This window comes from Rhamphochromis sp. 'chilingali', assembly GCF_963969265.1.
Source record: "Rhamphochromis sp. 'chilingali' genome assembly, chromosome: 14".
In the NCBI taxonomy this organism is placed as follows: domain Eukaryota; kingdom Metazoa; phylum Chordata; class Actinopteri; order Cichliformes; family Cichlidae; genus Rhamphochromis; species Rhamphochromis sp. 'chilingali'.
This window is the reverse complement of record NC_137941.1, coordinates 26,526,981-26,554,397: the sequence shown is the minus strand read 5'-3', so window position 1 is coordinate 26,554,397 and position 27,417 is coordinate 26,526,981. Positions and strand designations below refer to the sequence as shown.

General features: G+C 43.3%; 1 protein-coding gene and 1 long non-coding RNA gene across 2 annotated transcripts in view; one reads left to right on the top strand and one right to left on the bottom strand.

Annotated features, from left to right (window-relative positions):
* Nucleotides 1-13,149, bottom strand: part of itgb5 (integrin, beta 5) — a 42,226-nt gene extending 29,077 nt beyond the window's left edge. Inside the window, exons 1-9 of the mRNA XM_080902709.1 lie at nt 12,573-13,149; nt 11,800-11,885; nt 11,437-11,644; nt 11,067-11,316; nt 10,254-10,422; nt 7,879-8,040; nt 6,970-7,065; nt 6,780-6,869; nt 4,574-4,708 (exon numbers count right to left, since the gene is read on the bottom strand). Of these exons, the coding sequence (XP_080758835.1) occupies nt 4,574-4,708; nt 6,780-6,869; nt 6,970-7,065; nt 7,879-8,040; nt 10,254-10,422; nt 11,067-11,316; nt 11,437-11,644; nt 11,800-11,885; nt 12,573-12,651 (1,275 nt within the window). The 5' untranslated portion in view covers nt 12,652-13,149. The remainder of the gene's footprint in view (nt 1-4,573; nt 4,709-6,779; nt 6,870-6,969; nt 7,066-7,878; nt 8,041-10,253; nt 10,423-11,066; nt 11,317-11,436; nt 11,645-11,799; nt 11,886-12,572) is intronic.
* A 5,180-nt stretch (nt 13,150-18,329) lies between these two features.
* LOC308410079 lies at nt 18,330-20,457 on the top strand. Its single transcript, XR_013974121.1, has 3 exons — nt 18,330-18,491; nt 18,655-18,712; nt 20,363-20,457. It is a non-coding gene; the product is annotated as an uncharacterized lncRNA (long non-coding RNA).
* Nucleotides 20,458-27,417: the final 6,960 nt, after the last annotated feature.

Here is a 27,417-nt window from a genome sequence, read left to right as displayed (position 1 = left end):
GGAAATAAATCTTTAAAGAACCCGTGGTATGTTAGCACAGACTTTCATTCATATGCATGAGCCCTTTCAGTCCTGCAGTTGTGTGAATGAAACAGTGAAAACCATGCTCCTTTAACTATACTCCAGCTAGCATTTCTCCTGCTGCCAGCTTCGCTCTTTCATGCTGTGCAGTTTCACAGGCCTCCTCATGCCTACTTTTGTGCAAAGTCATTGAGATGCGACGACAAGCTCCGTCACAGACTCACAGGGTCCCAGTGACTGACACCTGGGCACTGCAATGGCCCATTCCCTCAGTAAAGACTGGGAAACGTAGCCCCAAGCAGAATAAGCTGCTACCCTTCATCTCCTTTCACTGCAAAGGACAAAAGACATGAGCAAGCCCCATCACCCAAGAGCTCCCTTACATTCACTGTTTTGAGTTTTTTTTTTCCCTGACACAATGACCCTAAACTGCTCATTCCCATCCCAAAACTTTCCCAGGAAAATAAAGTGGCCAAGAGAAGAGCACAGGGGGTTTTCAGAGAAGCATTCTACCCTGCTGAAGTCTCGCTGTGTGACGCATGTATCAAACTACCCCTCGCTAACATTTTCAAAAGATTCAGATCTCAATTGAGGCCTGTACAGAATACAAAGTGACTGCCACGAAGAGCCCAGTGCAAAACTCAAAACAATTAAGATGTACTGTAACCACCTGTCACCTGAAAAGACCCCCCAACTGCTAAAGGCAAGGCTGTGAAAAACACATAAGTAACACAAAATGTTAAAGTGTAAGTCCATTAAAATTACTCTGTATGTTGTCACCAAACATACAAAAAAAACTCACCTTGGTTAACTCAGAATAAAAGATGGATGTAAATACTATAATGTCACAAACTGGTTTGTGGACTAACACAATGAAGTATTGAGGTTGGCATAACCAGATAGCTAAGTTTCAGCTAACCCAGAAGGACTGCTCAACAACAACAACAACAATCTTTATTTATAGAGCACATTTAAAAACCAGCGGTATACCAAAGTGCTTAACATAAGAGACAACCTCTCATAGACTATAAAAGGTTAAACATACACCAGCTAAAAAAATGCAAAAAATATAGCAATAAATTACTGGAATTTCAAGCCAGGCCTGCTCATGTCTTTTGTCCTTTGCAGTGAAAGGAGATGAAGGGTAGCAGCTTGAAGTGGATCTGACATTGTACTCTGATACTTGGTGAATAAACTCCTGTGCGACGTGAGAACGTAATCAAACTGTTTAACTGAGGGAAAGTATGATTTTTAGGACCCTTGAGCCTAACATTAGCAAGCTTAATGTAAACTTATAACCAGCTGTTATTGTTGTTTAGCTGGTTCTTGTCAGCTGTCCAGAAACCAACAGTTGCATGTTTAATCTGCAGGTAATCATGACATTGTTGGGAATATATGAGCATGTCTGAGGGCACTGAGCGCTCGAGTATAAAAGCTCTATATAAAAACCTTCCCTGCCACTGTATTTAAATATATATAATAATATAAATATATAGGGAAACTGTTTGCAGTTTCCACAAACCAGTGCTCAAAGGCATTGATTTATGAGTATGCATGAGTTTGTTGGAAGATTTAATTACACTCTATTCTTTGTATATTTATCAATATAATATCTTCTTTTTATATTAAATAATCTTAAAATTGCTGAAAGTCTTAACTTTAAGATGAGTTAAGACTGAAAATAAAACTTCTCAATCTTAACAAACTTTTCAGTCTAGTACCTGCTACAGGGCATGCTGCAGCAGGTACTACTAGCAGGTAGGAAGAAAATCCAGAAAGTCCAGTTTGAGTAAGGGACTGGTGAGCTGGGTTTTTGTTTCAGTACTACTGTTGGTCTGAACACAGGATAGAGATGGGGATGAACCATAATGTGTTTCCCACAGCTATATCCACTGTGAACTGAATCCAGTCTCAATTCCAACTCACAGGAAGTCACCCCAAGAGGGTCCCACTGTGCGTTTTCTTGTTTGCTTAGGTGTTGACAGGAATTATTAATATCACTTTGGCCAGAATAGAATACGTTTGCCATAACTTGGCATTGCTGTGTACTCAGATTTATTATTATTTCAGCAAGTAACCGTCAACAATCACCTGATATCACTAACTGAACTGCAGTGCACCTGCTGAAGTTTAAACTAAAGGCAGAGGCCGTAGGTGTTAAGACGTCTGCAGTGGAACCTGAGAAGGAACTACCAGGTAGGACGCAAAGAGTGTGCAGATGCTGCCTCTGGCTGAACGCATTCAGGCAGGAACTCAGTGCAAGTATGACCCATCAAGTATTAAATATGATGATTTTAGGGTGACTGGGTCCTCTATTTTGAAAAGAATTCGATTTTTTAATTGACAAAAAACATAAAAATACAATACTGGCACTTGAAACCTTAACATAACATCCACTATTTTGTTTCAGGCTGAGTACCAAAAACCATTAAGAACCAAAACATGCACACGATCCTAGACAGCCTCCTAGATACTATACCACACACTGGAAATGATATACTTCAACAAACAAACAAACAAATTTGCCAGCAGTGACCTTTTCCAATACATGAACCAAAATGAATGTTTTCCATTCCATCAGAGCTGCATGTTGCTGCACATAATTCGATCCCTGGCAGAAGCAGTCAGGGACTTTTTTTAGGTTGTGTTTAACTTTGTGAACTGTGTCACATTAAGCTGAAGTGTGCTGAAAAGAAGTATACTTTCGTAGATGGCATTTTTAATGTAGTTGTTTGCGGTTTGTCGATTTTATTTTGGAAAATCTTAAATTGGGCTATGACCTACTTTCAACAAAAATAACAGTACTCAGTCATTTTAAGTGGCTCGGGACAGTTAACTACATGCTGTAGCTCAGGAGCGAGAGCAGGTCATCTACTGATCGGAAGGCTGGTGGTTCAATCCCTGGCTCCACCTAGTCTGCATGCCAAATATCCTTGCATCCATTGGAGTATGACAGTGTGTGAATGGGTTAGTTAGAAAGCACTTTGAAAAAAGAAAAGAAAAGCATAGAAGATAGTGCTTGTGTGAATGTGGCGTGCTGTATAAGAATCAGTCCATTTACCTGTCCATGCAGATAAATACCAGTCAAAACTGAACAAAACAAAAAAAATAAGAAATATAAAGTTTATTAACTTTGACCCTAAAATATGTTTTGCAAGCTTTTTCCCCTCTTGAACCTCCATCTTTGCCGTTGCTGAACTCTCCCATTGATTTCAGTTCAGGACTGACTGATGTGTCTCTCTCTATAATACTCTGACACCAGCAACTTTAAATACTTTGAAAATCATTATTTTTTGTGCAATGTCTTACATTCTCAAACACGGTTTCCATCTATCCTGCCTTTTGCTACAAGCTCCACAGATTAGGAATCACGTTTGTGCACAAATATGGACATTCTTGCAGTTTTTTCATGTGGACGATATTAACCTCCCAAGACCCGAACTCTTTCATGGCATGCATTTTTAATTTCTCTTTGCTATTTGGTCTGACTGGGACCAGATGAATGTAAAAATTATCTTTTTACCTGATTTTGCTCTACAAGGGTCTGATATCTACATATGAGGACATTTGTTTAAAATTTCAATAGAACAGTGGCAGTATAATGTCCTCGTAAGAGATATCAGGCCCTTGTAGAGCAAAATTTTGTATTGTAGTCTAGACAACCCAAAATGTGATGTCCACATATGCTGACGCCAGGTCCTAGGAGGTTAAAGTTCATTTGCCATATGATATGCACAATCAATGTCAATAACATCGCTGTTTAAACTCTCCTCCTCCCTACTTTTGTCATTTGCTTTCAAGTAATTTTGGTGCTGTAAACATCACTTTCCCAGCTGAGATAGTAATCGGCACTTCCCGACTGAACTTCCAGAATAAAACAAAAATGAAAACAGGATGTGAGTCGTGAGTTTGTGCCTGTGCCTAGACTGAAAGATATAGATTAGGTGTGCCATGATATGTACACCCAATCATGTGACCGCAACTTCTAGATGTTTACGCCCAACAGCAGCAGAGATGCTTTAAAAACCAAACAAACAAACAAACAAACAAAAAACAAATTCAGATAGAGCAAAAGCAGCTCAGAGATCTAAATCAAAACCTTCATTTGTTTGACAATCCGCTATATTCAGAGCACCACTCAGTATGTACACTGATCTAAAGACCTGGCTGAATTGTGAAGGGCCGACACAACAGCAAGCAAGTGGTGAAACACTTATCTGCAACTTCACCTTCAAAATAAGACTAAGGGCTTTGCAGTTTTTTTGGTTCCCATAGATGGAAAAAATAAAAAGACTTGAAATGTCTGAATGATTTGCGTTATTGTTGTAACTGTGCAGCTCTGCCCAAGTAACATCTACACATTGGGAAATCTTCAAAAACAGGCATCCAATGGAGAAAAAGCAATCGCTTCTCTCTTTAAACTCTTAAAATCACAGACTGAATTTCATAATCCAAGAGAATAAAAGCGTGTGAGCGAGCACTCAGACGTTTTCTGGGCCAGCAGGACACATGAAACATTTATAACATGAGGTAAGCGTGGAGAAGAACTCACAGTGTCTCCTATCTTCAGGTCAGCACACTTCCTGAGGCCTGGCAGTGGGTTTCCATCCTGACAGGTGGCAGTGAAGGAAAGGCTGAGGTCCTCTGGGTGGTCCCACACTGACAGTTCTACTTTAGAACGGATGTTCTAAGGAGAACACAGCCAGGAGAGTTCAGTCATATGTGGTAATAAACCCAGGGTTTAAAACAGAAACGTTTAAGGTCAAGTAAAATACGCCATCAACAGCAGGACTTTTTGCACTTTTAACAGTAGTTGAGCATCTAAGTGGAAAACCGAGTGAAACAGGAGGAAAGCATTTCTCTGGTTAGACACTGTTTTATAGCCAATCTCACCACAACCTCAAGTGCTGTGCATGGATGCAGGTGGCTTGTGTGGGGACAAGAAATACCACAGCTGCCTGCTCAGTTTGCAGTTGTTCATTCAGCGCTGCAATGCAAAAGTGCCAGGAACAAATCAGGAGAGTTCTTTGGTGCACATGGATAAGCATGACTTCATTCGACCCTTCGCTTTCTCTCTTTCTCGCACACTTGCACTTTCATCACCCTTAACACAATCACAGCATGAAGCAGCTTTGTCCCTCAGTCAGACCTGAGGAGGAACCTCACGGTGCTTGGAAAAGCCCGTCCATCGATCAAACCTCAGAGGTGGATATAACGTGGCAGCTGGAATGTTAACAGGCCCCGAGTTAAAAGCGCTTCATTCAGCATTGCTTCTACACACTGAGCATGTCAAGTGTGCATTTGACACAACTTTCTGCCACTCAGAATGCACCGACTCAGCCAAGAGAAAAGAAAAATCTGTCTCGCCCACACATAAAAATATTTAGGGAAAGCTTCCCAGCATGAGGTGCAGTTTCCTGGTTTCAGAAAGCTGTTTGTTTAATAAGAAGCAATCAGATGGCTGTGGCTCCAGTTTAGCAGCGAGGCACAGGGAGACATGATTGGCTTTAAATAAAAAGGCCACGGAGGAAGCACGATGTGCATTTCTGTATCAGTGTAGCCCTCGCTGCCATCACAACTCCACAACGCAGTTTTTATCCAGATTCGTACGTCAGCCAAACCAAGTTTAAACTAAGTAATAGAATGATGTTATATGAATCTCGTTTTTGTTTTTTGTGGTTTTCTTTTTACTGGTCAGATCAAATTTGGCCCATGAATTAGAACAATTCTGAGAAGCCTGCATTAAGATAACTCTACCTGCGACTGAAGAGAACAAAATGATTTTTTGTACCACACTGTTAGCATGGCTTTTAATGTTGTAAACTGGGCCAATTTAAAATGGGAGTCTATGGAAACTGTCTTGGTTTTTGAGCCTGCCTCGAGTGGCTGCTAAAGGAACTACAACTTTCTGCAATTTAGGTTGGTTTCACTCGTCTGCCTCAGAGGTCGCTGCTTACTCGACACTTGATGTAGATCTAAGGCTGACTAACTTTCATTAGAGGAGAGGGGAGACTGAACTGTCACGTAATTCACACAAAATAATTCAAAGACTAGAGGAAAGTATTAAACATATAAGCAGAGATGGGCAGCAAAGGATCATCCAACTACTTTTTTCAAGTAACGAGTAAAGTAAGGGATTACTATTGCAAAAAAAGTAATTGGATTACTGTTACTTTTCCGAAACACACTGCGTTACTAAACCGTGATTTTGTTCGTGAGAGTGTCTAATGACAATGACGCAAGTGCGTGTGATGTCCATGGTAACAGATGTGTGCAGATCAACAATGGATAAGATGGAGTGGGGGAGAGAGTACGACCATGCAGCGTTTAAAGCATGGAAGTACCATAAATCCCGGAATACAGAGCACACCTGATTAAAAGCCGCATGCTCTAATTTTAGAAAGAAAATCAATTTTGTACTTGTACAGGCCGCACCGGATTTTAAGCCGTATGCGTTTCACTTGTAATATGAGATATTTACACAGAAACATTACACGTGAGGATTTTTAACGTTTAATTTAATCCGTAAGGTAACATAAACATGGTAACATAAACGTTATGGTAACATACAAAAATACATACTGCAAAAGCTTTTTCCCCCTCGAACAGCGCCTGTAACACGGCTACCTTTAAGTATACGTACGTATCGGTAACACACAAATTACGTTGCTTATGGTTTTTTTACGGTATGGTTTATGGTTTCTCACTCCCACCAGCGGGAAAGCAGATGCTCAGCTGCACAGATTTGCATTACTCACATTGTAGGCTGCGATAATCAGCTGGATGACATTCTTGGAATCCTGATCAAGGATTTCTACTGTGGTCCCTGGGATGAGTGCAGTAAAATTCTTTGGGGAAAAAAAACAGGAGGCACCACTGATGGTTTAAGATTTTAAATACTGTTAGAATGTGTGATCTTTAGCTTGTATAGACAAACATTCAGAGTACCTTGTAGATCACGTACAGCCTTTTTGTCACAGCAAAGTTGAGGAAGATGTTGTTTTCTGCCAGTTTCTCCCCGAGAAGCGCCAGAGAAGGATAGTCCTGGAATAAGAGAGAAGGATTTGGAGTGTGCAAGGCAACTCTATATGTACAGAGTATAGTTCACCATGAAACAGCATCAAAAAGTCTTAAGGGGTCAATAAACCAGAGCTACAAATAAATGATTTCCACTTTAAATGGAAGCGAATGTCTTTCACATGATTTTGATCCATGTTTACATCATTAGTCTTCTGGCATCTACAGAAATCCTTAATGAACTTGTGTCTGAAAGCCTGTCTTTGTGCAGTTTTACCGAATATAAGAAACGAATCCACTGATGTCAGAAGGATAACGCATCTCATACCAATACTGCTCTTCATCAGCTGTTATTTGAACAAGGATGCTTAAAATCCAACAAACAAAAACAACAACAACAACACACATCTCTGCATGCTCCTGTAAAACCTTCCAGGTTTGTTTGTGTATTTGGACCATTCACGGGCTCTTGTCATTAATAAGCATTTTATTGTGATTACCTGCTTACCTGAGAACTTAGTGAATTACTTATTTACTGAATTAGTTAGAAAAAAAAGAAGTACTCAAATCTAGTAATGTAGTGTGGCTAAAAGCTGGGTGGAGACAGAAGGCCATGAAAAGGGAAGCAAACTATCCTAAAAGCCTTGAAAGTATGCAGGATGTTCATCATGTCATATTTTTTTTGCCTTTCAGTGACCAAATGCTGCAAATTCCAGCATCTGTTCACGGGTGGGCTTTGCAGTGAAAAGCACCTGACGTTTACTGAACACCAGCAATATGAACCACAGTACAGAAAATTCCTGAACCCTGAATACTACTTTGTATTTTCAGTCTTCTTACCATCTTTGTGGAAGCGCTGTACTCGTTGTTGTCATTGAGGTGACACTGTCCATCGTGGGGATGGACAAGTCCACCGAGCCTGCCGTCCAGAGCGAGGTGAGGTACATCGTCTGTGGCGAACACCAGCAGGTGAAGGGCCTCTTTCCTCCAGCCTATTTTTTCCTGTAAATGGGAGGAGTAAGTTAATGGAGCTAATTCTAGCTACAAAAAACAAATACCAGCATCCAAATCGCCAACATCATTAGAACCAAGCAGCAGCTTCCAAGGCTGAAAAAGAAACCAACCCAGAAATGTTGAAAAGTGCCGTTCCACTAATGGGACTGAGTCCAATGATCCCCACAGACCCCCACGTTAAAATGTGCATCTTTACAGAGAGGTACAACATGGTTTTAGCTTTTGTGGCTATTTTCCTACTTAATAATAACTGCTTTTTGAGACTACACAGCCCTGAGGAGGCTTCAGCAGACAGTGTTTTTCCTATTTCTTAAAAACATGATTTTCAGATAGTGCTCATTTGCTCTAGATTGTTTTGACCTTCAGTCAGCTTCTTTTGCTTCTTTTTTTTTTTTAAAGGACACATTGCAAAACATGCCGAGATATACCAAGCTGCCAATTGCAGCCATAATATGGTCATTATGCCTCTAAGCTACAGCTGAAAAGGGCCTCCCTTGAGTTAGATGCCTTTTTATGCTTCAGTGATTCTTATTTAAGTGTTGGTGCAGAGAAATTAGAAAAACGTCAGAGGAGTTTTGAGCTGGATGTCAGTTTTCACTCCGCATCTTCCAACTCCATTGTCACGAAGAACAAGTGACCCACGTCTGAATCACATGATGCTGACTCTTTGATAGACTGGTAAAGCTTAGCAATGATACACAGCTCATGTGCTCCCAAGTCCACTACTGTACAACAAGCCAGACTTTTCTCTGCTTTTATCAACAGGAAACAACAGGCGGGGGCACCGAGAACGCTGACAGAGTGCTGACTGATGCGTGACAACAGCTTTTCAGCCAATGACAAAAGAGGGCTCGGCATTTTTTTGCCCTGTGCAGTGCACAATAGAACTGTGGATGCACCTATCAGAGGCCTCTCTGAAGATGAACCACAGCTGTGTCATAAGACTGATATCTACATCTAGGTGTGTGATGGGTGGCCTTTCCTGTTATTGTGGATGTACTGTAGAAGAGGAAGCATTTATGCTGCTTGTAAATAAAAACCTAAATAAAAAACTGCCTCAGTGAGTGAGACTGATAAATGACCAGTAGTGGCCTAAAACAGTGCAAATTAAGTAAATTACAACAGAGGAGCCAACTGGAAGGAGTCATGGTCCTCCTTTAGAAGTAATTAAACTGGAAGAGGAACACGGGGATATGACTGGGCCCGCAAGATACTCATCCTCATGTTTAACCAGCTGCACCAGACTGTACTTCCTGTCATCTCCACCCCCGATGTTTTTAATTAACAAGCACATAGGCAGGATGCCTGTCACAGGGGCTGCTCTCACAGGAGCTGTCCCTCAGACCTGTTACCAACTGTGAACAAATAAATCTTCAAAGGGTGCAATAGAAGACTACACAAACATACTTTATGAAACTTTTTTCTATGTATTGAACACTGAGCTGGTTGTAGTGCAACTCCGCAACATTTGACCTCCCTGACTCTCAGTAGCATCTAAACGCCTGTGGACTAATGTGTGAAGGACAACTTTTTCTTCCCCTCAGAATACAAACAATGTGATGTTTATGCTAACTCACAAGTGCATAGCCTACATGTGTTTCTTTCACTGCCAAAGTCAACAATTGCAAGACTAGCTACAGTAAAACAGAAACTGAGTTCACTAATATCACTAACATCAGGATTGACTCCCAGCCAAGCTCAGAGACTTCTCTGCGCGGAGAGAGCCCACACAGGCATGCTCTCCCCATGCCTGTGTGGGCTCTCTCCAGGTACATCAGCTTCACACAGAACAAAGACACGGTTGGATTTTGCTACTAAAAAAGGGCCCCATTCACAAACAGTACACATGCAATCTTAGCGTAAACAGTTCACACATGTGGGGTTCATTAATTATTTCATATTCTACAAACAACCTCTGAGCACATGTACAAAAGAAATGATGAAGTCCTGGATAAATCTCCTAATACTGCTCAATAATAATAATAATAATAATAATAATAATAATAATAATAATAATCCTCTCTTCCTTCAGGTTATTGCATACAGTTTACACCATAAGCCAAATGAATACAAGCAAATCATTTAACTGCATGTAAAGGAAAGCTTACGTGTAAGCTAGGCCAATAATAAAAGTATGAAGTCATAAATGAACAGAAGGGGTGGGCGAATGGAAACATCTACAAGAAAAAAAAGATCATCACCTTACAAACAGCAGCCTGAAGGATGGCGTCAAAGCCGCCCTCCGGTGCGTCTCTATTGCGAGATACCATCTGCTTCTGCACCTCCTCGTTAAAACGGTCCACTTTGTCAGTTAGCGAGAGGATGTGGCGGAAACCAAAGCTGGGGACACAGTTGGGAAACAGCTTGTACCTGTGCAGGGTGACAGACACACTGCATGTTAAGATTTTATTTACATTTTTGGAAATTAAAAAACACAATAAGTGTCTTTAAAGGCATAAATCCTGGCTCTGACGGTTTGTTTGTGTTGAAGAGAAGCTTAAATGTTAAATATGGCGTATCTTATGATTCACTTCATATACAGTACTTGTAGACTCTTTCTAATGTAGTGAATGGGATAGCTATGAAAGAAGGGAGATCTTTTAGCAGGAATCGCTTTAGTTTTTCCCTAAAGTGCCTTATTGTTTTGTGACTGATGCACAACACACACTCACAAAAATATCTAAACATGGCACACACACACAGCCCAGGCCATAACCTAAATGGGAAGTGATGCGCACAGAGTTAGCCGCACCTCCAGGGCAAACATTGTGTACCACAGCTTTCTCTACTCTTTCACTTCTGCTCCCTTTCAGTTTGCCTGCATCACCAGCCCCAGGGGACCGTGGGAGTACTAGGGCCATTTTTAAGAACTACATTATTCCATCTGCCTTCTAAATATGAAGAAAAAAGATGCAGAGTACAGGATTCAGAAAGGTGCAAAAACAGAGTGTGGCCACAGAGTAAATCTCTTTCACCTACAGCTATAGAGCTCGATTCCTTTTGCCACCACTTACCCATTGCATGGGTTCTCCTGGTACTTTGGTGCCATGTAGGAGAACGGGGACATGTTTTTGTCCACAAATGAGCCGAAGCCTAGCCTGAAATTGCTGGTGAGCTTGCCCATCTCGTGGGCTAGCTTAGTGCCCAGGTTGCGAATGGTGTCCAGATCATCTTTCATTGAAAGAGAGAGGTCCATCAGGTAGTAGAGATCCACCGGGTAGTCCTCCACCTGCCGCACCTGCAGGCTGAACCACGTCTGGTCTCCTGCATGAAAAAAATCAGTGAGCTTTGCATTATTTATAAGAGATGCTTTTATTACTTTTTTTTTTTTTAATGTTCCAAGGTTATCTCGTATCCTAAATATGAAATGTTTATGATTCTTACCGGGTCGCAGGCTGAGAGAGATCTTCTGTGGCATAATCTGGACCACATCATACTGGGTTGACCCAGACCCTTTTGAACTTAGGGGTATGTTCTGCAGGACGTTGATGCTGCTGGTTGGGTATTCAATGAAGTGTTCGTCACAGCCTCTCTTCAACAGGTTTTGACTAAAGTCACACCGTGATGTCAGACTGCGCCCCCTTCCAAAATCCTGCATATAGAAAGCAACAAATCTCAGATTCCTGATTACTCATACTGCTTCCAAAAGGTCAAAAAAAAAAAAAAAGTGCTGAATGCATCCCACACTTCACTGGACCTGTACAAGTAAATGTACATGATGAAAATAATCGATCAACTAAGCCATACCTCTTGTGCGCACCAGGCGCAACTGGGGTGAATCAGGAGGCATTCTTCACAGGAAGTAGCACTGCCACTCATGCACATGTTGAGACCTGAGGGGGGACGGGAACAGAGCAGAGGCTAGATTTCTACTTTCATCCCTATCACGGTTGCACTTCTATTTCAAATTAATGACCAAGGAAACAGACCCTCAACAGATGCTCATTTCCATCTTTTCCGTATTTATTAGAATAACTCTGAGTACAGAATTTGGAGGCTGATGCAAACATTGATTTTTGGGGATGTAACAAAAAAAACAAAAAAAAAAAAAAAAAAAAACTGATATGAAAATCTCAGCCAATATTCTTAACATGCTGCTTGTTCATATGAAATCATGGAGGCTCTGATTTAGCAGCTGAACATCAGTTGGAGTGATCATGGCCTTTGTGAGCTCTTAATTAAATTTATCAATAGTTTCAAACATTTGTCTGACTGACTGTGTGGCCATTTAAAGGTAAGCGTGACATAAGGTTGATTTCCTTGGCACTGAATGGGGAATAAATAACAAAAAATCTTATCTTGCTCCAATCTTATTTCCACAATAGCTTTGCATGATTCACAGTTAAAAATAATCCTTATCTATCCTAGGGCCTGTAGTCCTTTCATTTATCACTGTCAGAGGCTTCGAAGTGTTTTTTCGAGGAGCTCCAGCTCCGCGTGTGTGATCCAAACACAACCCAACGGCCGCTGCAAAAACAGGCAGTGATTTGTGCTGAGAAGAAGACAGTCCTGCGTCCTACCTCTGGCACTGGGCAGCACTGTTTGCAGAAGCACGCAGCACAGAGCCGCCTGCAACATCCACGTCCCGAGGCTCCACATGGTGTCCCTGTGGGTGTTTTTAAAGGCTTAGGGAAACACCGGCTTCGTATCTCTTCAGGAACCGATGGCACCGTGTTACTCTCCCATCAGCGCGCTCACCAGAATAAGTCCAGCTGATCCGTGCAAATCAAAACAGTGTGGCGTGTTTAGACCATTTCACATCCACAGACACGCGGGTTTGGGGCTCATCACAGTGAATGATCCGTGTGAGGTGAGGGACAGCAGTTCCATTGTCTTCAAGTGTGAGAGTCAGCGCTCTGCACCGTCCTGTTGATCTGCTCTCTTAACTCAGGCTTCGGTGTCTGACGCCTCTGCAGCCTTCCACGTCTACTCTACCCTCAGCTGACAACTGCTCTCACACTTCAGCTTCATAGCACCTCTCGTTTCAAATCCACTCAAAGATCGCTAAAAGAGGAAAAAATCCCGTCCCAAATTACATGAACAAAAACTGCGCTCAACTGTGATTTTCCTTTCCAGATTTGAGCGTTGCTTTCTCGGTTTGCTTCCAGCTGGAATCTCCGCCCACTTGCTTTAACCCGTTCACTGCCTTATGGAGTTGTCGGCACCACATTATGTCGACCACGTGGGGACATCTAGCGGTGAATGCACAGAAAGCCTCAGCTGGGAGGCATGGACAAGGAAAGGCTGCTCTTGTCATAATCCTCTTCTCACGTATGTGAGAATGCTGTTTGTAGATTACAGCTCAGCATTCAATACCATCGTTCCCTCGAAGCTGGACAGGAAACTGCAGGATCTAGGACTGAGCAGCTCCCTCTGCAGCTGGATCCTTAGCTTCCTGTCTGACAGACGCCAAGTGGTCAGACTGGGCAGCATCACCTCATCCCCCATCACACTGAACACTGGTGCTCCACAGGGGTGTGTACTGAGCCCTCTCCTATACTCACTCTACACCTACGACTGCACAGCCACTAACAGCTCCAACATCATTGTGAAGTTTGCGGACGACACTACAGTGGTGGGTCTTATCACCAATGGTGATGAGACGGCTTACAGGGAGGAGGTCAGCGCCCTGACCCACTGGTGTCAAGACAACCATCTCACCCTCAACGTCGCAAAGACAAAGGAGTTGATAGTGGACTTCCGGAGGTGCAGAGAAGTACACACCCCCATCACCATCAACGGCGCTGCTGTGGAGAGAGTGAGCAGCTTCCGGTTCCTTGGTGTACATCTGGCTGAGGATCTTACGTGGTCAGTACACACAAACAAAACAGTGAAGAAGGCGCAGCAGCGCCTCTTCTTTCTCAGGAGACTGAAAAGATTCGGCATGAGCCCCCGCATCCTCAGGACCTTCTATCACTGTGCCATTGAGAGCATCCTCACTGGATGCATCACCACCTGGTATGGCAACAGCACCGCCTACAACTGCAAAGCTCTCCAGCGAGTAGTGCGGTGCTCTGAACGGATAATTGGAGGTGAGCTTCCCTCCCTCCAAGACATCTACAGGAAGCGCTGCCTGAGGAAAGCGGGGAGGATCATCAAGGACTCCAGTCACCCCAGCCATAAACTGTTCAGACTGCTTCCATCAGGAAGGAGGTTCTGCAGCATCCGGTCCCGTACCAGCAGACTGAGAGACAGCTTTTTCCATCAGGCCATCAGACTGCTGAACACTTCATAGACACCTCAGCTTCACTACTGGAACTTTAACATTATGCACTCCACACTGTATATAAATGCCACTTGTTTTGCACATATTCAACTCTGTATATTTTATATATTTTATTATTATTATTATTTTTTTTTTTACTATTTAATTTGTAAAAATGTGTACACACACACACACACACACACACACACACACACACACACACACACACACACACGTAGGAAAATATTTAGTATACACATCCAGAAATGCATACACTATTATATATTGTACATATATTTATTAGTTTCAGGTTGGCCATTCTTGTATTTTGCTCGTTTGTGTTGTTGTGTTTGCACATCTCTGTTGCTTGTGGGGCTCGCACACAAGAATTTCACTCGCATGTGCTGTGCCAGTGTGCCTGCACATGTGATGTGACAATAAAAGTGATTTGATTGATTTGATTCTTCCAGGGGGTTCCCAAAGTGTGGGGCGCGCTCCCTAGGCAAACAAACAAACAAAACGCTTGGACACTGCTACCATAAAGGACAGGTTTTTGATGGGGCTCCCACACAAACTCAAAGCAGAAGATAAAGCATCGTCAAATATGTTTCCAAACCAACTTCCTTCCAAGCCAAATACTAGAAAATATGGTGAAGCATATCTTTCCTTTGGCTTCACCTGCACAAGTGCCAAGGTAGGTCTCCCCGGCAGAATTGGTTTTCCCCTGTGTCGGGAGCACGCGCTGGGCTGTCCAAATCCTGACAAACAGTATCCCACATTCTGGATTTTTTGTTCACAAACACTTTTTAGTTCTTGACTAACTACTCCTGACATTTTCAAGATGTTAGCTCTTTATGCCGTAAGGGATACAAATAATATCAGGCTGATCCTGCCACAATTTGTTCCCCGGTTCAAATCACGGACAAACAGTATCCCACAATTCTTTATGTTTTTAAACCCATTTTTCACAGAGAGGCATTTTTTGAAAAATGTATCGATAGCAATGTTGAATATTATAACACAGGAAAAAAACAACTACACGTAAAATAATTGCACCGTGACGCCTCTGCCTTTTTAAATAGAGGGACATTAATGTAGTATGTAAGCGTGTAAACCTGCAGTTAGAGACAAAATACTGTTAATCTGAATATCTGCCATTCTGCAATTCATCTCATGTAAACAATAACGTGGCGCACAGCGTGACATGGCACATACCTTTCACGTTGAGTGACCAACTCTGTATTCCTGGTCCACACGTTAACGCAAAAAAGGAGTTTTAAAAAATGTCAGTTTTCGGTGATTCGAAAAGCCGTTTACATGTGGACAAAAGGTCCAAACACATAGAAACAGCTGCGTCCGTCAGATACACACCAAAGCACATTTTTTGGTAGCGCATGCAAGCGGGCCATTGTTATTACCAAACTGATTTTATGTGGTACACGGCGCTCAAAAATCTGTCAAAAAATGTTTTAGTATGACTTTGCTAAGCTATGAAGCTGCACCGCTTGATGGATTGTCGGAGCATTACAGCTAGGGATGGGTACCAACGGTACCTGTCATAAACTGTAGTAACCAGACCGAAAAGCAGCGCACATTTGCTTTTTTTTTTTTCCTGAGCTGTGATACACTTTAGATTCTAGCCAATCATTTTACGTTTCCGAGGATAGTAGGCGGGGCCAGGTACTTGCGTTCTTTTAGAGCAGAGCTACAGATTAAAAACTCCCAAGCCGAAGCGGTCAAAAGTCTGGCTGTACTTCGCAGCAACAAGTGCTTTAAGCTGATACTGTGATACTGTCAAAGGAGGTAACACCTCAAATCCGATGAAACACCTGGCAACGCATAGCGGTTTTTTTTTTTTAAAAGCCGAGAAATGTGCCGTATTTGATAGCTTGCTGTGAGACCTCACACCGAGCGCATCTACTGCGGGTGTGGTGCCTGTTATCGGACCCGGAGTTAGCAACATCCCCCAAAAACCCGAAGAGGAGAGTCCTGGCCCCTAGCCCTGCCAGTGCAGCAGAAATGATGACGGATGATGATGGCAGCAGCAGCCGTTCTTCTCTGCGTGAGTAGCTTAATGTTGTTCGTGTGTAATTTCCGTTGAGTAGGCTAACCACGTTATTACATTAATGCATGTAAGGTGAGCTAGCAAACATCATCATAGCTACATGATGCTGTCTTCTTGTTTGATGGCAGATACTCCCTTCACCCTGGACAAAAAGGCTAAAATGACCAAAGAAAAAGTGGAAAACAGTTAAACATGAGAGGTTTTTGGACAAAGTTTGTGTTTTTTCCATTGTTTAAGCACTGCTTCCAGCCAAGAGTGATACCATATATGCCCCATAGCTGCAGAAAAGGCTAACATTGTTATCTTTTTACAAAAAAACCAGCTGAACATGAGAGGTTTTTGGACCAATTTTGTGTTCTCCATTCTTTAAGCACCGGTTTGAGCACCGTTTGAGCACCGGCACCGTTTCAAAAGTACCGGTTTGGCACCGGTATCGGATAAAACCTAAACATACCCATCCCTAATTACAGCTACTGTAGTCAGGAGCCTCGCGGAGTGATATGTACTGTGCTTCAACATAATACTACCGCATTGTGTGTATAACCTCTTTTTAAGTTCTGTGGATATTATACATGGTTATGCTCAGGATATGTCGGCCAATATCCACTGGAAATTCCAAACTGTCATCAAGGAATTTGCATTTGCACTGTTAGATTGTTATATAACTTTAATGCACATAAAAAAACAGCAGCTTGTTTGAGTGAAAATAGATTGATGGATTTTTTTCCCCCACTAATAAAGTTGTGGAGTTGTAAAGTATTTTGTCTCCCGTCAATTATATCGTTATCGCACATTTTCAAATATATATCGTGATAAATATTTTTGGCCATATTGCCCTGCCCTACCAATAAGTATAAAATCCAGAAAGCAACCCAACATGGGGCAGTTGATTTACAAACACAGGTCTAACTTAAGTTTCACTTTTTTGTTAGAAAAAAAATCAGATTGGTACATGCTTGAATTCACACAAATTTACACTGTCATGAACAAAAATGAAAACCTTATTTTTCACGATTTGTTGGGATTATATTTTGGACTCTGAGGTGCAAAATATAATTGGCCATTTTTGACTACTTTTGATTTTACATTTGTATTTCACCTTCAAATGGTTTTATTTGATTTGATTTTTTACCTTGCCTTGCTTGGTATCATTCTTTTCAGCACAACCTCATGTGTCTGAATCTACAGTAATTTTTTCATTGACATTCTGTATTAACACAACTGATCTGAAATCACACAAAAAACATGAAATCCTAGTACCGTAGTATTTTTTTTTTACTGTGAAACCCACAGACATATTTAGTAAATTACTTTCAGAACTTGAAATGGAAATATAAATAGTAATTTTTGTAAATATACATTTTGTAAACAAAGTTATATGCAACTATTTATCTAGTAATTCAGCCCACGCATCTCATGGGTTTTTTTTGTTGTTGTTGTTGTTGTTTTTTTAAATTTTGTACAACAACTGAAAAATACTACTATAACTATAACAATCAGGTGTCACAATAAGATGTCCCACAAATTATTTGTGCCAATAAAAACACAATACAGAAGAGACCACCACAGGGATAAACCCTGCAGGCCTGACAACAGGAGGTGTATCACTCTTCTGGTTTTCCACCTGGAGACAGCGTTTACATTGCAATCTGCCTTTGTGACATTCATTAGTGCCCTCACTGCTACGCAAAACAAAAAAACAACGACTACACAAGACAACACAGTGCACTAACTATACGCTAAATGTCACAAATCTCTCACATCTCAAAACTTGCTGTCTCTCTCTTTCTAGTGATGTGTCGGTCGCGAGTGAACGACGCAAGCCTGCTCCTTATTGGGAGCCATGGGTTTTTTTTTGTTTTGTTTTTTCCTTTCTCTCAGTATGGAAGAAATATAGTATCATCAGAATTCAAGTATTTTTAGACATTGAATTTATGACACTGAATTTTTATCCTCCAAATTTCCCTGCAAAAATTCACCTGCAAAAAATTCACCTGAAAAAAATTCACCTGCAAAAATTCAACTGCAAAAGTGATGAACTTTAATGACCCAAGCCAGAGCAATCAGCACCAGATCGAGTCGAGTGGCTCTCAGCCAATTAAATTACGCTGTTTGATCACATGACACCGTTAGCCAGCAGTGTGTCTCCTAAAAGAGAGCTGTTTAAAGGTGAGTGATTAAGTTTTTCTCCTAAATAGAGATCATTACAGAACGCCTAGTCCTACTTAAAATCCCATTTATTATTATTATTATTTTTTATCATCTACTCGAACTAAGGAAAACGTTTGACTAACTCAAAGACAATTTCCACACCTCCCCTGCCTGACTGCAGAGGCAGTTTTGAATTTAGGAGCGCCAAGATGGCAGCGGCAAACCCTGGCGGCTCTCCGGTGAGTATATATATTTTTTTATCTTCAAGTTTATCTTTTGAAACCTTAATTTTATTTAAATCCGTTGCTCACGTATAAAGTACACAGACGGGGTCTTTGCTCAACTCGTCTGAGGCGTGTCTCACTAAGCGCTACATGCTAGCATCCTGCTAACCGAGCTACCCTTTACATGCTGTGCTTTAGAAAATAGGATACTCGTTAAAAAAATACTCCGCAGATATTGATAGATAGACGAACACTGCAAATATAATGTTGGAAACGAGAACGGCCTTTGGTGAAGGGGTAAAATACACCATGAATAGAGCCATAGAGTGAATGGCTGCCATGGTTGCAGAACAGCCTGATTTAATGACAAGAATGGGGAAGAGTGAGGTGAAGTGAACCACAGCCACAAAACACGGTCAGACAAGGCGGCAAAAGGGCAGTGATCTGTCCGTCAGTATGAAGTTGGTGTGTGCTTTGGTGAACAAAAACTCCAGACTGGTAGCAGGAAGATGGGAGACTCGTGTTTCACTGGAATAGTGGTGAATTAAAACATCCTTTGTTGGGGACATTTCGGTGTAAATGCATCCATACAGGCAAGACAGAGGCAGACTAGACAGTGAAGAAAACAAGGCAAACATTAGAAATATAAAAACGGAAATATAGGATGAGTCGGGGATGAGTTCCTGCCCCAAGTGGAGGAGTTCAAGTATCTCGGGGTCTTGTTCGCGAGTGATGGGAGAAGGGAGCCGGAGATCGACAGACGGATTGGGGCTGCAGCTGCAGTAATGCGGACGCTGCACCGGTCCGTCGTGGTGAAGAGGGAGCTGAGTGTAAAAGCGAAGCTCTCAATTTACCGGTCGATCTACGTCCCTACCCTCACCTATGGCCACGAGCTGTGGGTAGTGACCGAAAGAACGAGATCGCGGATACAAGCGGCAGAAATGAGCTTCCTCCGAAGGGTGGCTGGCCTCTCCCTTAGAGATAGGGTGAGAAGTTCGGCCATCCGGGAGGGGCTCAGAGTAGAGCAGCTGCTGCTCCACATCGAAAGGAGCCAGCTGAGGTGGTTCGGGCATCTGACAAGGATGCCCCCTGGGCGCCTCCTGGGTGAGGTGTTCCAGGCATGTCCCACCGGGAGGAGGCCCCGGGGCAGACCCAGGACACGCTGGAGAGATTATATCTCTCGGCTGGCCTGGGAACGCCTTGGTGTTCCCCCGGATAAGCTGGAGGAGGTGGCTGGGGAGAGGGAAGTCTGGGCCTCTTTGCTTAGGCTGCTGCCCCCGCGACCCGGCCTCAGATAAAGCGGATGAAGATGGATGGATGGAAATATAGGATTAATATAACATACAATTAGAGAAAATGTAAGGAACACAATGTAAATGATATTGTAAAGTCATTAAAACAGCATACTCTGATTAAAAGAAACACATAATTGGGTAGGATAATAACAATAATAATGTTAAAAAACATGTACAAGATGGGTATGTATACTTGTAGCCAGAATACTATAAAGTTGTAGCATGCCAGACCATCTTGATTGAATGTAACTTCGCTCCACACAAGTTTTATGGTAGACATATTCATATTGGTATCTAATAAATGATTAATTCTTAGATTTTATCGAACGTTAATTTATAAATTGTTTCTGTCTTTATGTGTTTGTTTCAGATTATGCAAGATGAAATTATTCAGTCAGCAAGACACTTGCTGCAGTTGCTGACATCATCCAACTGAACTGCTGCTGTGATGAATCAGAATACAAGGTTTACTTTAGCAAGACTTATGAGTTAATGCTACATTTAACTAAATTGTTATATATTTTTTGTGTCCAATATTGTCTCCATATGATTTTATCCGAGGCCGGGTCGCGGGGGCAGCAGCCTAAGCAAAGAGGCCCAGACCTCCCTCTCCCCAGCCACCTCCTCCAGCTTATCCGGGGGAATACCAAGGCGTTCCCAGGCCAGCCGAGAGATATAATCTCTCCAGCGTGTCCTGGGTCTGCCCCGGGGCCTCCTCCCGGTGGGACATGCCTGGAACACCTCACCCAGGAGGCGCCCAGGGGGCATCCTTGTCAGATGCCCGAACCACCTCAGCTGGCTCCTTTCGATGTGGAGCAGCAGCTGCTCTACTCTGAGCCCCTCCCGGATGGCCGAACTTCTCACCCTATCTCTAAGGGAGAGGCCAGCCACCCTTCGGAGGAAGCTCATTTCTGCCGCTTGTATCCGCGATCTCGTTCTTTCGGTCACTACCCACAGCTCGTGGCCATAGGTGAGGGTAGGGACGTAGATCGACCGGTAAATTGAGAGCTTCGCTTTTACACTCAGCTCCCTCTTCACCACGACGGACCGGTGCAGCGTCCGCATTACTGCAGCTGCAGCCCCAATCCGTCTGTCGATCTCCGGCTCCCTTCTCCCATCACTCGCGAACAAGACCCCGAGATACTTGAACTCCTCCACTTGGGGCAGGAACTCATCCCCGACTCATCCTATATTTCTGTTTTTATATTTCTAATGTTTGCCTTGTTTTCTTCACTGTCTAGTCTGCCTCTGTCTTGCCTGTATGGATGCATTTACACCGAAATGTCCCCAACAAAGGATGTTTTAATTCACCACTATTCCAGTGAAACACGAGTCTCCCATCTTCCTGCTACCAGTCTGGAGTTTTTGTTCACCAAAGCACACACCAACTTCATACTGACGGACAGATCACTGCCCTTTTGCCGCCTTGTCTGACCGTGTTTTGTGGCTGTGGTTCACTTCACCTCACTCTTCCCCATTCTTGTCATTAAATCAGGCTGTTCTGCAACCATGGCAGCCATTCACTCTATGGCTCTATTCATGGTGTATTTTACCCCTTCACCAAAGGTGAGACACGCCTCAGACGAGTTGAGCAAAGACCCCATCTGTGTACTTTATACGTGAGCAACGGATTTAACTTGAAGATAAAAATATATATATACTCACCGGAGAGCCGCCAGGGTTTTCCGCTGCCATCTTGGCGCTCCTAAATTCAAAACTGCCTCTGCAGTCAGGCAGGGGAGGCGTGGAAATTGTCTTTGAGTTAGTCAAACGTTTTCCTTAGTTCGAGTAGATGATAAAAAAAATAATAATAATAAATGGGATTTTAAGTAGGACTAGGCGTTCTGTAATGATCTCTATTTAGGAGAAAAACTTAATCACTCACCTTCATCCTGCAGCATCTGGACTCCCCAGGAACCTACGCCAGGATCCTGTTTGTGGACTTCAGCTCTGCCTTCAACACCATCCTTCCAGACCATCTCCGAGACAAGCTTTCCCAGATGAATGTGCCTGATCCCATCTGCCGGTGGATCACTGACTTCCTGACGGACAGGAAGCAGCATGTGAGGCTGGGAAAGAATGTCTCGGACTCCCGGACCATCAGCACCGGCTCCCCTCAGGGCTGTGTTCTTTCTCCTCTACCCGCCACTAACACATGACCCTACGCTGTGTCACTGCATCATTCTATGTTTGGCACTGATCACCACCTGCACTCATGTATATATCTTTCTACGTAGCACTCTTAATTCTTATTCTCATGTATATATCTCATGTATATCTCATGCACATATCTTTCCACGTAGCACTTTTAATTCTTATCCCTACTTTTATTTTTTCATGTCTATTTAAGTGCTATTTATGACAGCATGTTTGCACTGAAGCACCGCAGCAATTTCCTAATGTTGTAAACCTGCTCAACATTTGGCAATAAACCCCATTCTGATTCTGATTCTTTAAACAGCTCTCTTTTAGGAGAGACACTGCTGGCTAACGGTGTCATGTCAAGTCAAGTCAAGTCAAGTCAACTTTATTTGTCAATTCTGCCACATGTACAGGACATACACAGAATAGAAATTGCGTTACTCTCAAACCCTAGTGATTAGAAAAATGCAAATAAAATAATTAAAAAGTAAAAATTTAAATAAATACAATACAATTTTACGTATAACAAAAAAAAGCTATGCAATATACAATATTCAAGTAAGAAGGCATAGTGGTGCAAAATAGGCAAATAGTGCAAATGGGGATTTAGTAGTGTACGGTAAGAGAGTGTAACAACAGAGTCTTATGAGGTCCAATGCTTAAGCAGTCCAATGCTCCACAAAGTGACTGGAGCAGGCCAGTGAGTGCGTCAGAGAGTGAGTGTGTGTGTGTGTGTGTGTGTGTGTGTGTGTGTGTGTGTGTGTGTGTGTGTGTGTGTGTGTGTGTGTGTGTGTGTGTGTGTGTGTGTGTGTGTGTGTGTGTGACAGAGTTCAGTGAGACCGTGGTGGAGAAGAGGGGAGAGGGGGGCAGAATCGGGAGGGAGTTTAGCTTCCTGACAGCCTGATGGATGAAGCTGTCCTTCAGTCTGCTGGTCCTGGCCTGGAGACTCCGCAGTCTCCTCCCTGACGGCAGCAGCTTGAAGAAGCTTTGCATTGGGTGCGTGGGATCAGCCGCTATGCAAAGGGCTTTTTTAGTGAGACGGGTGCTGTAAATGTCCTGGAGGGAGGGGAGAGAGACACCAATGATCCTCTCTGCAGCCCTCACTATGCGTTGGAGGGTTCTATGACAGGACGCATTGCAGGCTCCAAACCACACAGTGATGCAGCTCGACAGGATGCTCTCGATGGTGCCTCTGTAGAAAGTGTACATGATGGGGGCTGGAGCTCCTGCTCTTCTTAGTTTGCGGAGAAAGAAGAGACGCTGCTGTGATTTCTTGGCCAGTGCTGTGGTGTTGTACGTCCAGGAGAGATCCTCTGTGATGTGCACACCCAAGAACTTGGTGCTGCTCACTCTCTCCACAGACGCTCCGTCAATGGTCAGAGGAGCATGTTGGGTGTGCATTCTCCTGAAGTCCACAACAATCTCCTTCGTCTTCTCCACATTCAGAGAGAGATTGTTGTCAGCACACCACGTGGCCAGGCGTCTCACCTCACTTCTGTAGTCGGTCTCATCCCTGTTGCTAATGAGACCCACCACCGTTGTGTCGTCCGCAAACTTGATGAAGAGGTTGGAGCTGTGTGATGGAGTGCAGTCATGGGTCAGCAGAGTGAAGAGGAGGGGGCTCAGCACACATCCCTGCGGGGCCCCCGTGTTTAAAATGATGGTGCTGGATGTATTACTGCCGACCCGTACTGCTTGAGGTCTTCCGGTGAGGAAATCCAACAGCCAGTTGCACAGTGAGGTGTTGAGCCCCAGCTGGACCAGTTTTTGAGTGAGCTGTTGGGGGATTATAGTGTTGAATGCTGAACTGAAGTCTATGAACAGCATTCGAACATATGAATCTTTTTTGTCCAGGTGTGTGAGTGCTGAGTGGAGTGCAGTGGAGATGGCATCATCGGTTGAGCGATTGGGCCGATACGCAAACTGGAAGGGGTCCAGGGAGGGGGGCAGGACAGTCTTGATGTGCTGCATGACTAGTCGTTCGAAGCACTTCATCAGGATGGGAGTAAGTGCAACAGGACGGTAGTCATTAAAGCAGGAGGGAGATGACTTTTTTGGAACCGGAATGATTGTGGTGGCTTTAAAACATGTGGGGACGACAGCCTGGATGAGTGATATGTTGAAGATGTCTGTGAAGACATCAGTGAGTTCCACTGCACAGTCTCTCAGTGCACGACCAGGAATGTTGTCAGGACCCGGAGCTTTACGTGCATTGATCCTGCTGAGGGATCTCCTCACGCTGTCCGGGGACAGAGTCATCACCTGGTCACCAGGAGGGGGTGGGGTCTTCTGTGCAGTGGTGCTGTTTCGGACTTCAAAGCGAGCAAAGAAAGTGTTCAGCTCGTTCAGCAGGGGGATAGTACTGTCACAAGTCTGTGGTGGGGGCTTGTAATCTGTGATGGTCTGAATGCCCCGCCACAGGCTCCGTGAGTCTCTGCTGTCTTTGAAGTGATGGGATATTTTCCTGGAGTACTGTCTCTTAGCCTCTCTGATGCCACGGGAAAGGTTGGCCCTAGCTGTCCTCAGGCTTGCCTCGTCTCCATCTCTGAAGGCAACATTCCGAGCTTTCAGCAGCCTGTAGACCTCTCCTGTCATCCATGGTTTTTGATTGGCCCGGACAGTTATGGTTTTCGTGACTGTTACATCCTCAATGCACTTGTTGATGTAGGCTGTAACAGTCTCTGCGTACTCCTGGAGGTCAGTGGTGTTGTTGTAGGTGGCAGCCTGCTTAAACATGTTCCAGTCTGTGGTGTTAAAGCAGTCCTGTAAAGCCTCTGAAGACCCTTCTGGCCACACTTGTATCTGCTTACGAACCGGTTTGGTGGTTTTAACGAGCGGTCTGTAAGCAGGCATTAGCATGACAGTGATGTGGTCTGAGGCGCCGAGGTGGGGGAGGGGAAAAGCTTTGTAAGCTCCTCTCTGGGTGGTGTAAACAAAGTCCAGTGTGTTATTTCCCCTTGTTGGAAAGTCTATGTGTTGTTGTATTTTTGGAAACACGCACTTTAAGTCTGCATGATTGAAATCCCCAGCCAGGATGAGAAAAGCATCAGGATGGGCTGTCTGCTGCTCACTGATGTGCTGGTACAGTTCATTCAGTGCCTCGCTCCTGTTGTTGACATTGGAGGAGGGAGGGATATACACAGCGCACAGTAGTATGGCTGTATATTCCCTCGGTAGATAGAATGGCCGGCACTTAATAACCATAAACTCCAGCACTGGTGAGCAGTGTTTCCAGACCGCAACAGCATCGCGACACCAGGCGTCATTGATGTAAACACAAAGTCCTCCCCCGCGGGTCTTACCTCCCGCGACGATGACTCTGTCAGCACGGTAGCATGTTAGCTGGTCGAGCTGAATGGCGCGGTCCGGGACACTGTCGCTAAGCCATGTTTCCGTGAACACAAAAGCACAGCAGTCCTTTACATTCCATGTGATCAAACAGCGTAATTTAATTGGCTGAGAGCCACTCGACTCGATCTGGTGCTGATTGCTCTGGCTTGGGTCATTAAAGTTCATCACTTTTGCAGGTGAATTTTTTCAGGTGAATATTTTTGCAGGTGAATATTTTTGCAGGTGAATATTTTTGCAGGGAAATTTGGAGGATAAAAATTCAGTGTCATAAATTCAATGTCTAAAAATACTTGAATTCTGATGATACTATATTTCTTCCATATCTCAGTCGCACTTTTTTCCCGCTTCACTCCGCACGCCAGCCTTGTGCTTTGCGCTGGGAAGGGGGGGAGGGGCGGTAGTTACACTCGCAGTAGCACAGGAACAATTTTTTTTTTTTTTTTTACCATGACGATAATATTTAGAAAAAGATCATAGCTCAGATATATATATTTTTAATCATAACTGTGGACTTAGTGGTCTGTCATTAACATTTTTAAATTTGTGTATACTTTGAACTCCGAACTTTCAACATAAGCTGCAGTTTATGTCAGCTTAAATCACTCGTGATTTGGAGGTGCTGCGTGTCCGTGTACCCCAGAAGGTTAAAAACAGACACCTTCATTCCATTTCCAGAGCGTAACAACCAACCACCTGTGTGAAATGCCCAAGGTTTTGATTCAAAATGTGCTCTGACACAATCATAAGCATCGGTTGCTACTGGAAAAAAGAAAAAGAAAGCGGTCAGCGCTATGGGCGGAACCATTTGTTAATAGTGGAGGGGGGGGGGGAGGGGGGGTAACACTATGTAATATATTCAGTTTTAGAATTTATATTCACTGTTAACTTTAGCTAGGTCTTGAGGTCTGCAGTTCACTTGGCTGTCAAGGCAGCTGTTATCAGCTGATAAAAGACCTGGAGTGGAAATTTACGGGTCAACACCAGAAGACAGTCTTAGAAAAAGAACTTCCAGAATTAAAAAGCTGTTTGTTTTTTTTAGGACAGTCACCTTTTCCATTTGTTAAAAATAAATCAAATTTAAAGTTTGCATTATTTATATATATATATATATATATATATATATATATATATATATATATATATATATATATATATATATATATATATATATATATATATATATATATATATATATATATATATATATATATATATATATATATATAGATATATATATATATATGTACGCTAAGCGGAAGGAAGGGGGCCGGGGACTGGTGAGTGTCAGCACCACAGTCCAGGATGAGACAACGAACATCCAAGAATACATTGGGAAGATGGCCCCAACTGACCGAGTGCTCAGTGAATACCTCAGGCAGCAGAAACCCAAGAAAGAGGAGGGAAACGAGGAACCATCATGGAAGGACAGGCCCCTGCACGGTATGTACCACCGGCAGATAGAGGAGGTGGCTGATATCCAGAAATCCTACCAGTGGCTGGACAAAGCTGGACTGAAAGACAGCACAGAGGCACTAATCATGGCAGCACAAGAACAAGCTCTGAGCACAAGATCCATAGAGGCTGGGGTCTATCACACCAGGCAAGACCCCAAGTGCAGGCTGTGTAAAGATGCCCCAGAGACAATCCAGCACATAACAGCAGGGTGCAAGATGCTAGCAGGCAAGGCATACATGGAACGCCATAACCAAGTGGCCGGCATAGTGTACAGGAACATCTGTGCCGAGTATAACCTGGAAGTCCCGAGGTCAAAATGGGAGATGCCCCCAAGGGTGGTGGAGAATGACCGAGCTAAGATCCTGTGGGACTTCCAGATACAGACGGACAAAATGGTGGTGGCTAACCAACCGGACATAGTGGTGGTAGACAAACAGAAGAAGACGGCCGTAGTGATCGATGTAGCGGTTCCGAATG